Source organism: Schistocerca gregaria, chromosome 2, assembly GCF_023897955.1.
Source record: "Schistocerca gregaria isolate iqSchGreg1 chromosome 2, iqSchGreg1.2, whole genome shotgun sequence".
NCBI classification, from domain to species: domain Eukaryota; kingdom Metazoa; phylum Arthropoda; class Insecta; order Orthoptera; family Acrididae; genus Schistocerca; species Schistocerca gregaria.
The window spans coordinates 303,557,097-303,569,412 of record NC_064921.1 but is presented as its reverse complement, the minus strand read 5'-3'; the positions used below and the strand labels follow the sequence as shown (position 1 = coordinate 303,569,412).

Sequence of the window (12,316 nt, the reverse complement as noted above, 5' to 3'; positions counted from 1 at the left end):
ATTTAATTTTTAATTGTTGGAATGTTGCAAACTACTTACTTGCGCGCAATGACTTTTTCTACGTGTTTCCTTTCTTGTACAACTCCTTCATAAGCAAAACTGTTTTATTTTGTCAAGGCGATGTCCTGCAGGTGGTAGAAATTGAAAGAGAATCTGTTTCTGTTGTTGGTGAAACATTTAGCCTACTCGCTACCAAATTCAGTGGAAAGGATCATCATAAAATTAATATAAAATTATTGAAGCAAGCTATATAATATTTAGTGACGCCATAGTAACAGTGATGTAATATTGGCAGCTTTATCAATCTCATGTTGCCTAATGACCGTTTCGATCGAAACCGGTAGAGAAAAATGTTCACCATTAGCCCTTGGTGGAACGTAAATGTGACTTAGCAGCTGTTTTATCTGTATAAGAACTAAAACGTATGTATACAGAACAACCACTAAAACTGCTTTGTCAATAAAATCAAAACACGTCTGGTATAATGCTCTTAAACTGTAATGCGTATAAAGAAGAAAAAATAAACTACTAACTGTTGTATAACCATTTCTGCGGAATATGGCCATACAAACGAAAATAATAATTTTCGAAATTTCTGAGCATAATAGTAAGTAAAGATACTGCTGACAAATTTTCAAAAACTTACGCTGAACGGACAGCGACTAGAGGAGGTGGGAACAGGAAAGCATGCAGGCTGGTCCGACCTTTTCCTAAGAAGGGAAACTGATGTTTTGTTTTCTCTGGTAGTTTATCGTACAGGCTCTGTTTCGATGCGCGGTTTGTGCAACGGCTCCCTGCAATGTGAAACATACCGCCAAAGAGGATCGGCACTATTAGCATTAAGATGTATTCACAGAGGGCGCCAACGGAAATTGAGACGCAAGCCAGTACCGAACCGTGAAATTGAGTTTATGAGATACCAACGGAGATACAGAAAGTCAGAATAAGGATTAAGGAACTAGGACCGACAGAGCTCATTAATTGCGAAAGAAAATTTTAGAACGAATGTTCATGGACAAAGATTGTATGGAAAAAACAGCTGAAAAGGATAATAATAGTGATAATGGCATCAAAACATTTCAAAACGAAGACATTAATTTACCCAAGAAAATATGTATATAAACTACCTGATCAGTAGTATACAGACACCCCTACGTACACTGAGGTGACAAAAGTCCTGCGATATCTCCTAACAATCGTGTAGTACCTCCTTTCTTCCGACGTAGTGTAGCAACTCGACACGCCATGGGCTCATGTCGTTGGAAGTACCCTGAAGAAACTTGAAGGCACAACAGTACCGACCGACCGCCGTATCATCCTCAGTTCACAGGCGTCATTAGGTATGGATATGGAGGGACATGTGGTCGGCACACCATTCTCCGGGCAATCGTCAGTCTTCGTGACTGAAGCCGCTCTCCCCGCCAAGTAATGACTCGGTGTTGTGTGATGTCCTTAGGTTAGTTAGGTTTAAGTAGTTCTAAGTTCTAGGGGACTGATGACCATAGCTGTTAAGTTCCATAGTGCTCAGAGCCATCCCCGCCAAGCAGATTCTCAATTGGCTTCGTAAGGGCTACCAGACGGTCACCCATCCACGTGTTAGCCAAGCTCGACAGCGCTTAGCATCGGTGATCTGACAGGAATTGGTGTTACCATTGCAGCAAGGCCGTTGGCTGCTGCCTCTATATCCGCCCATAACTGCGAAAGTGTTGCCGGTGCAGAATTTTATTGACGAACTGACTCCTCCGTTATGTGCCGTAAATGTTCGATGGGATTCATCTCCGGCAACCTGGATGGTCAAATCATTCGCTTGAATTGTCCAGAATGTTCTTCCAACCAATCGCGGACAATTTAGGCCCAGTGGCATGGTATATTGTCATTCATAAAAAATCCATCATTGTTCGGTCTCCAGGTAGCCGAAAATAACGATTTCTAGTCAATGACAGGTCCAGTTGGACCAAAGAGACCAAGTTATTCCATTATGGAGCCACGACAAGCTTGCACAGCGCCTTGTTGACGATGTGGGTCCGTGGTTTCGTGCGTCTGCGCCACACTCGAACCCAACAATCAGGTCTTTCCAGCTGAAACCGGGACTCGTCTGGCCAGGCCAAAGTTTCCCGAGCGTCTAGGTTCCAGCGGGTATCGTCACGAGACCAGGAGAGGCGGTGCAAGCGACGTCGTGCTGTTATCAAAGGCGTCAGTCGTCTGCTGCCATGGCCCATTAAAGCCACATTTCGCCACGCTGTCTTAATAGATACATTCGTCGTACGTCCCACATTGATTTCTGCAGTTATTTCACGCAGTGTTGCTTCTCTGTTAGCACTGACAACCCTACGCAAACACCGCTGCTCTTGGTCATTAAGTGAAAGCCGTCGGCCACTTCGTTGTCCGTGGTGAGAGGTGATGCCTGAAATTTGGTATTCTCTGCATACTGTGGATTTCTGAGTACTGATTTCCCTAACGATGTACGAAACCGAATGCCTCAACCACCATTCAGCGTTCAAAGTATGTTAGTTGACGTCGTGCGGCCATTATCACGTCGGAAACCCATTCACATAAACCACCGGAGAACAAATGACAGCTCCAGCAATTCACTGGCCATTTGTATATGTGCTTATTGCTATCCTATGACTCCTGTCAGCCCATTGCAGTACAGAATTGATCACTACCTGTTACTCGTGGCAGATCGGTCATTATAATAGGCGGTGAGCATTTTGTTCTGAGTAGCGGAGCACTAACAACAGAAGAGGTCGACCAGGAGAGCTCAGCAGCTTCGGACGAGGTCTAGTCATTGGATGTCACCAGAGTAATATCAGGAACATTTCAACCCTCCTAATGCTGTTTTAGTCAACTGTTGCTGACGTTTTGGTGCAGTTCAAACGCGGAAGAACAACCACAGCTAAATCAAGACCAGATAGACCTCATGTACTGACAAACAAGAAGCATCGAGCATTGAAGGGGATGGCTGTAAAAAAACCGCACGAAATCAGAGGAAAAAATCACTCGTCAGATTCAAAGTGCTACTAGGAGTCCAGCTAACACAATGCCTGTGCATAGTGAGTTAAAAAGAATGGCGTACAGCCATACATCAGCTCCTCGTAAGCCACACATATCTGTAACCAATGCCAAGTGACGCTCGAGGCGGTCTAAGTGCGCCGCCGCTGGGCAGTGGGTAAATGGAGACGAGTGATTTGGTCATGCTATATCCTGTGGCAAACTGGTGGAAGGGTTTGGTTTGGCGAATACCTGGAGAATATTACCTTCCATCATGTGCAGTGCGAACAGTGAAGCATGTCGGAGGCCGTGTTATGGTTTGGTCGGTGTTTCGTGGTTGGGGTGCAGGCCCCTTACTGCTCTTAAGAAACGCTAAATAAGGATGCATCTGAACACATTTTATAACATTGCTTGCTGTATGCAGTAGAGATACAGATCGGTGACATGATGTTGTCAGCCTGGCATTGCATCCTCCCATAAATCAGCATCTGTGTGGACAATAACGTTCCTGAAATGGACTCCCCAGAGTCCCGAGCTGAACGCAATGGGACACCTTTAGGATAAGTTAGAACGCCGTCTTCGCTGTCGACTCCATCGTCCAACAACAATATCTTCTCTGCTTTCGTCCTTCGAGTAATAATAGGTTTACATTCTTCCATAGATATTCAAACATCTCATTGACAGTATCCCTAGCAGAGTTCAAGCCGTGATAAGGTGAAGAGTGGATACAGCCCCTATTCCTGTCCACTAATAATTGTCCGGATACTTTTGATCAGGTAAATGTTTCAAATGGCTCTAAGCACTATGGGACTTAACACCTGAGGTCATCAGTTCCCTAGACTTAGAACTACTTAAACCTAACTAACCTAAGGACATCACACATCCATGCCCGAGGCAGGATTAGAACCTGCGACTGTATCATCAGCGCGGTTCCGGACTGAAGCGCCTAGAACCGCTCGGTCACAGCGGCCGGCATAGTACCTACAAACTTTTGAAGTAATCTTTACAAAGGAATACGCAGTGCGTCTCGTTACCTTATGCACTGTGCGTTGTATCAAATGACGCAAAAAACTATTTTTTCTCCTTCCGTAAACTTACTTTTCTACTGTCTAAATTTTGTTGTTGTTGAATACCGTTCCGTGAGCTTATGTTCTTATTTATGCAGAATGAAAGCTATTTATTTATCGACGTGTTTCAACAGCTATATCATTTAAACTTCCTGGCAGATTAAAACTGTGTGCCGAGCAGAGACTCGAACTCGGGACCTTTACCTTTCACGGGCAAGTTCTCTACCATCTGAGCTACCCAATCACGACTCACACCCAGTCCTCCCAGCTTTACTTCAGCCAGTACCTCGTCTCCTACTTTCCAAACGTCACAGAAGTTCTCTTGCGAGCACTCGCCCTCGAAAGGCAAAGGTCCCGAGTTCGAGTCTCGCTCCGGCACACAGTTTTAATCTGCCAGGAAGTTTCATAACAGCGCACACTCCGCTGCAGAGTGAATATCTCTCATTCAGCTAAATCATTTCTCACTTCCATATATTTATCGTTTTTTAATCGTTCTGTAGTTACGTTCAGCGACGTCCGGCGTGTGTCGACGTTTACGAAGGAACTCTTTGCTGCATCGCATTATAACACGACTGTTCTGCACACTTTAACTGTATCGTTACGCGTGACAAGCATCACTGCAGCCGACCAGCTGCAAACAGTTTCCTACCGAACAATCCTTTCGCTGCATCGAGAGGCAAAAACAGGCGGTCGGGGCTCCTGCGCAAACTCGCGGGGAAACTGCATGCGGAAATGTTCTGCGCAGCGGGAGGAACGAATCCGGGAGCGTGTCGACTCAAACTGGTTCTGCTTTACAAGTGACCTGCACTAATTCGAACGTATTTGGTACGCACTTGAATTTCCAACCTCGTTTCCTTTAACCCCGTTCACAAGACTGCTTCGGTCTTGCAGAAGGCCCACGCGAAATATCCTCAGAGAGGAAAGACGTCTGAGAAGATGAGCACTAAATTTCTGTGTTCTCCGAAAAAATTTAATATCGCAGAAAAACGGAAGGTATGCTTTCACGAGAGGGAAGCGCGTGCAGAGAGGTACACAGTGGAATGCTGCTTCTTTGTGTCATGGTGCCTTTACGGAGCTAATTAAGCCTATCAATCCACTACAACGTTTCGTATAGACACGGGAAAAAAATTTCACAGAGAAAAAAATCTGATTTATTTACTTCAAATAACAATGTAACTGCGTCTAGTTTTCGAAGTGATAATCTCTTCAAATGTTAAAGTCATCAGATCCGTTACAACATCACGAGTATCTAATGAGTAGTATAATACTTCATTTCTATATCACAAACTGGAGAGGGGACACAGACAGATCTGTACCAATCACCGTACATTCAAATATCATTGCAAGTGTTACACATAACGTCCAAGTATGGAAGCAAATATTTATCATAATCCGTAAACGTTCTACTCAGAAATAGTTGAATAACAACTTAGAAGAAGCAACATCTTAATGCTGTTGGTCTTGTAAATAACAATAACTTTCTGTCGTCTCTTGTGGCTGAATTTTTGTTTCACAGTAGCCATAGTAGTCTTGGAAAAATTGAGATAGTGAAATGAATGGACAGCTCAATAACAAAATCCTTCAGTAACAACACCAGAAGGTGTCGAAAACGTAAGCATCTTTAGCTTCGAAATTCACAAATGACAAGCTAGCCAAGAGTAAAATCCAGAGGAGAAGACTGGAACACGATGGTCTAAATAGGGAACGGAAGGCCACAGAATGAGAATGAAAGAAATATGTGCACAAAAGAAGGCACATAAGCACTACTAAGTACTTTGCGTAGTCCTAATGGACTTATCCGCAAATAATAAATAAAAATTCTTATAGAGTGTTTTTAATAGTGCTTTTACTTCTCCAGTGTACGAGCTGAAGTCACAGCTAAAGTTGTTACGTTAGGATCTTCTACATATATTCTTCTGTAATTCTTTGGCATTCCACCACAATTTCACAAGATTGTATTAAGAACGCAATGTAACTCCCACAGATACGGCGTTCCTTGCGCGATGGCTTTGCAGTGAAAGTCCTCGAAGAGGGCTATTGGAAAGATAGCACAGAAGGTTTACTATTAAGTTTTCCACGAGTTTCCATTATCTTCTTCACCCACGTATTTCACTTAGCATTCTCTAAGGCTCTATAGACAAAATTAGTTTTATTATCAATAAATATTTTCTTTTGAGATATGTAGTGTTTCAGCTTAACTCAACAAATACATTATTTACAAGTACAGCACTGTGATTTATCGCTTTTATTTCTCGTATTCTTTGAGTGTGTCAGTTGTTTCCTTTGTAGCCACTACTGGAATCACACTTACTCGATATGTTTCCAATCAACAGTGATAACCTTGTAATTTTCTATTAAGAAAAAAGAGAAAAGTTATCCTTATCTACAAGATAAAGAACGTTGGAGTAGCGACCGGAAAAATAGCTGCCAATATTAACCACGTAATACCGTAATACTCTGTCAACCTATGCATGTCCAATAGAGTCCAGCGATCATTGGCGCATTAATACTTTTGCCCTAGCCGCGCAAGTGAGAGTGTTATTAGAAACAGATCAAAAACTTCGTTCCCATAACAATAATCTGTCGAGTAACACTACAATCACGGAAGCAATAGCATTTGTCGGAATACCAATTAAAACAAACTAAATTAGCAGCAAGGATGACAAATGTGTCACCGTAGTCTTTCAAAAATTTTGGCTACAGATAATATGCCAGCGTTCGAAACATTGTAAAACATTGTCCATCGTCATTAATACTTCATAGCTGAGAAAATATGTCTCCCGTTAAGGATATGACAATGTTTGAATCAAGAAGATTCACTGAAAAAAAAAAAAACGAAAAAATCCACTTCCTATCGTCAATAATAAATAAGTCCATTCGCCGCACCCCAAAGGAGACGTTTTATTACAGTGTCAATGCGTATCCACTAAATCCGTAGTTTAAAAAAAAAATCATAGTATTACACACCACATCTTCCACATTGGCTGAGCAAAATCTGTCTCTCCTAGAGAAACTATTTACATTTTTAGGAGCAGTTACATATGTAGTAATGAAGTGTGGACAAACATTTGTACTAATTATACTATCTGATTCAAAAAAAAGGACTCTTTCTCTTGTAACAAGACACTATAATGCTTAAACTACAAGAAGAGGTGTTCGGCAAAAATGTAACAATTTCTCATTAAATAATGGCAATTGTGGTATATCTATTATAACAGAAATTTATTATGCACTATCAACCATCGCTCTGTCTGTCAGAAATAGGTAGGATTATTTTGTAACTTGTCTGTCCTTGTTGAAGGCACTAAATAAATAAACAAATAAATAAATGCTGTAAAACAAGACAATGAGAATCCATTTTTTCGAAACTGCAGCAGCTTGCATACTTCACTAGACATGTCAGGGGAAAATCTTCATTTAAACTGTGATCTGAATCAACGTTGATGCTGAAATCATGTCCGTGATGCTTTGTCTATGGTGTCAAATAGTGAAAAGCCATGTATTACACTATTACAGGAAAATAAGAAAATAGTGTTTCACATGACAGGAGTGTGGTAATGGGTAACGCAAAACAAAACTGCTACGTGGCTCCGGTTACTATGCGTATACTTCAATGTGTAATTTACTAAATGAAATGATAGGCACATTGTCAGAGGTACAACAATGTTGTTTGTTACTGCTGCAGATGTATAGTGCAAGAAGTGGTAAGATATACATCGGAGAGTAAGAGCAGGAAGCAAAGAGACAGGCACTGAGAGTTGTCAGCTACGTGAGGAGCTGTTGGCTTTCGCGTACTCACCTGCGCGTGCGGAGTGAGCGCGGTGTGGCCGGGGAGCGGAGCTGCTGTGCGCCGTCAGCTGTCGGCGGCCCGCTGACAACTGCCGCGCGTCTTGCCGCAGAGCCTCCGCGGCGGCCGCGGTTGCGGCGGCTGCCGCGCGCTGCCGGCGGCGCTCGCGTCGCTGACCCAGTTCGCGGTCTCTGGCGCATCGATTGCGCGGCGCGGCGTGCTGTGGAGGCGAGGTCCGTGGCCAGCGCCAGAGCCAGCTCAGCTGGCAGGCGCTATTGATCCTGACCTTTCGTTCCACACAGCCGGCTCCGGCTCTCGGGCCGTTTCCTTGGTGCAGCGCCTGGAGACGGGAAGGGAGCTGCACTCGAGGCTGCGCGCACGCGTTGGATCGACCCCCGCTCCACTCAGAGTGGCATCGCAGACACGTGGGACGCACGTGGCACGTTCACTCTCTTTTCCCGTTCTCATCTTCTCGACTTTCTACAACTATTTAACCCGGAAGTGACAGCAGCCTTTCACGGCCAGAGACATTAAGCAAAATTTTTAAAAAGTGTGCTAATATAAGACGTTCTCACATTTCATTTCCAAAACACGTCCAAAATCATTCACCTGGTTTCCCCTGTTAGAAACTACATTTTCTTCATATTCTTTCCCTTGTCACTTTGTCCCTTTCCATCGGCTCAGGGTCGCCGTGTTAGTAGCAGTTGTGGCAGGTTGGTTTAAGCGGTGGCTGCGTGTCCTTCCAGTCTCACCCTGTTACCCCCTAGTAGGATATATGTGTACCTCAGTTGTCTGCGTGTAGTGTGATTCATGAGAAAGTGAATGCAAGTTTTTCGAACTGTTCGCGTATCGTATAAATGAGGCGGAACTTGGGTACCTTCCCAGTATTGACCTAGTTGGACGTGGAAAACCGCCTAAAACACAAGTCCAGGCTGGCCGGTACACCAGCCTTCATCTTTAATCCGCCAGACGGATTCGATCCACGCCGGCGCAGTTCCCTGTCGTGAAAGCGGCGTTTTAATAAGCACCACTATCCAGGCGGATTTCTCTTTGAAAATGTGGAGGATGGTAGGTAAAGAGTCGGAAATGTTCTAAGAGTGTTGCATGGTAGGTTGTGCTGAGAAACAGTTCTCAAGAAAAATATTCGAATCGTTGCGCCGTTTCCATGTTATAAAGTTACTTAGTATGACAGACAATTAGAAAGTTTGCGCTTATATAACTGAATGATTGAAGTAAGTCATATATATTGAATCCCCTTGTGTAAAGCATCTGAAAAAAGTTTGTTTGTGTATAAAAGTAAGAAATGCGTGCCTTTGAACGGTGCTCGGAATCCTGAGACGCTATGCGTTAATGAGTGAAATTCCACAAGACAAATATTGTCAAGTTTCTGTCTTCCATCTCTTCCTCAAGTGTCTCTTTTAGAATCTCTCTCTCTCTCTCTCTCTCTCTCTGGGGACCAGTTAATACTAATTATATGAAAACTGATCTCTAAGAAATATTTCAAGGTTTCAACTTCATGAGAAAAAGAGTAAACTAAACAATCGCTCAACCGTACCCAAAGAGTCTTGCAAGATGGAAGATCGTACTCTATAAATGAGGACTTGTGAACAGCCAAAGGTGTGACTATGAAGAACCTGAGCAGACACTGAAAAAATATCATAAATTTGTTCCATATAAAAAAATACGATGGATCCAATGGTTCAAAAGGCTCTAAGCACTATGGGACTTAACATCTGAGGTCAGCAGTCCCCTAGACTTAGAACTACTTAAACCTAACTAACCTAAGGACATCACACACATCCATGCCCGAGGCAAGATTCGAACCTGCGACGGTAGCGGTCGCGCGGTTCCAGACTGGAGCGCCTACAACCGCTCGGCCACACCGGCCGGCTCCGGACTGAAAAGCCTAGAATCACTCGGCCACAGCGCCGGCACGGTGGATCAACTGAAGACTTTACAGAAGCCACATCTCATACTACGAAGTGGATGCAGCATCTGAAAACTGACGTGTAGCCAACAACTGTCCAGTTAATGTGACCACCTGTCAAAAGCGTGAATAACCACCTCTGCAGCGTGAACCACAGTGTGACGTGCAGGAAAAGAGTCAGTGAGATTCTGGAAGGTACCGACAGTAAAGTGGGGCCATACCAATTCCAATGCCGAGGCCAGCTGGATTAGGCGCCAGCAACCCGATCGCATTAGTCCGACAGATTCTCGACTGGGCTTAAATGCGGGAAGTCTGGTGGCCAGGGGAGTACGGTAAAATCATCCTAGTACTCATCGAACCAAGCACGTACAGTGGTAGGAGCCACCGTGTCGGGGAGAAACAAACTGCTTTTAGGGTTAAGCATCGTCACCAAGAATAGATGCAGAGTGACGAGACTAGGAAATGCAACGAAAACGTTATCTACACTAAGCTATTCCTTCTTCCGGCCTGAACCCTTCCGACGATTGTTGCAGAGTATTTACTATCAGACATTTCACACCAGTCGAGCATAAGAGGTGATTCATTTGAAATGCACACCTGTCCCCTTAGTTGGCACCCAATTAGAGTATTGGCACGTTAATTCCAGCCCTGTGTCAGAGAACGACAGGAGTTAGCTTGGCTTCATGAACCAGACGCCTACTGCGGACGCCCATACGCAGCAATGTTCGTTGAGGTGACACTGTTGGTAGCCCCTTAGTTCATCGGAGCGGTTAGTTGCTCAAAAGTTGCGCGTCTGTTCGCCCGTACACATCTCCCCAGCCGTCGTTCACTAATATCACCCCGCACACAATAGTTCTCTTGGCGCCAGTTTCGGATAGAGCCATTTTGCCATGGATGTATACTCTACTGATGGCGCCAAGCGAACACATTACGATGTTAGCCGTTCCGGAAATGCTTCCCCCTTGGCCTGAAAGCCAACGCTCATGCTATGCTCCATTACAAGGATTGTACTGTTTATCACATGCCCCAGATACACTTTATATATCCTCCACAACTACTTCTGGCACTTTCCGTCTATGAGTGGTTACTCCGCGTCGACATGGAACGTAGACAGTGGTCACGTTAAAGTGATTGGACCCTGTAGTTCCACATACACTACTGACCATTAAAATTGTTAAACCACGAAGATGACGTGCTACAGACGCGAAATTTAACCTACAGGAAGAAGATGCTGTGATACGCAAATGATTAGCTTTTCAGAGCATTCACACAAGGTTGGCGCCGGTGGCGACACCTACAACGTGCTGATATGAGGAAAGTTTCCAACCGATTTCTCATACACAAACAGCAGTTGACCGACGTTTTCTGGTGGAAACGATGTTATGATGCCTCGTGTAAGGAGGAGAAATGCGCATCATCCCGTTTCCGACTTTGATAAAGATCGGATTGTAGCCTATCGCGATTACGGTTTAACTTGTCGCGACATAGCTGCTCGTGTTGGTCGAGATACAATGACTGTTAGCAGAATATCGAATCGATGGGTTCAGGGGAGTAATACGGAACGCCGTGCTGGATACCGACGGCCTCGTACCACTAGCAGTCGAGATGACAGGCATCTTATCCGCATGGCTGTAACGGATCGTGCAGCCACGTCTCGATCCCTAACAGATGGAGACGTTTCAAGACAACAACCATCTGCACGAACAGTTCGACGACGTTTGCAGCCGCATGGGCTATCAGCTCAGAGACCACGGCTGCAGTTACCACCCTTGACGCTACATCACAGACAGGAGCCCCTGCGGTGGTGTACTCAACGACGATCCTGGGTGCACGAATGGCAAAACGTCATTTTTTCGGATGAATCCAGGTTCTGTTTACAGCATCATGATGGTCGCATCCGTGTTTGACGACATCGCGGTGATCGCACATTGGAAGCGTGTGTTCCTCATCGCCATACTGGCGTATCACCCGGCGTGATGCTATGGGGTGCCACTGGTTATACGTCTCGGTCACCTCTTGTTCGCATTGACGGCACTTTGAACAGTGGACGTTACATTTAAGATGTGTTACGACCCGTGGCTCTACCCTTCATTCGACCCCTGCGAAACCCTACATTTCAGTAGGGTAATGCACGAACGCATGTTGTAGGTCCTATACGGGCCTTTCTAGATACAAAAAAAAAAAAAAAAATCGACTGCTGCCCTGGCGAACACATTCTTCAGATCTCTCACCAATTGAAAACGTCTGGTTAATGGTGGCCGAGCAACTGGCTCGTCACAATACGCCAGTCACTACTCTTGATCAACTGTGGTATCGTGTTGAAGCTGCATGGGCAGCTGTACCTGTACACGCTATCCAAGCTCAATGCCCAGGCGTATCAAGGCCGTTATTACGGCCAGTTGTGGTTGCTGAGGGTACTGAGTTCTCAGGATGTGTGCACCCAAATTGCGCGAAAATGTAATCACATGTTAGTTCTGGTATAATATATTTGTCCAATGAATACCCGTTTATCATCTGCATTTCGTCTTGGTGTATCAATTTTAA

General features: G+C 44.6%; 1 protein-coding gene across 1 annotated transcript in view; it reads right to left on the bottom strand.

The window, feature by feature from the left end:
- Positions 1 to 8,045, bottom strand: part of LOC126335756 (uncharacterized) — a 209,595-nt gene extending 201,550 nt beyond the window's left edge. The window contains exon 1 of the mRNA XM_049999214.1: positions 7,858 to 8,045. Within this exon, the coding sequence (XP_049855171.1) occupies positions 7,858 to 8,045 (188 nt within the window). The remainder of the gene's footprint in view (positions 1 to 7,857) is intronic.
- Positions 8,046 to 12,316: the final 4,271 nt, after the last annotated feature.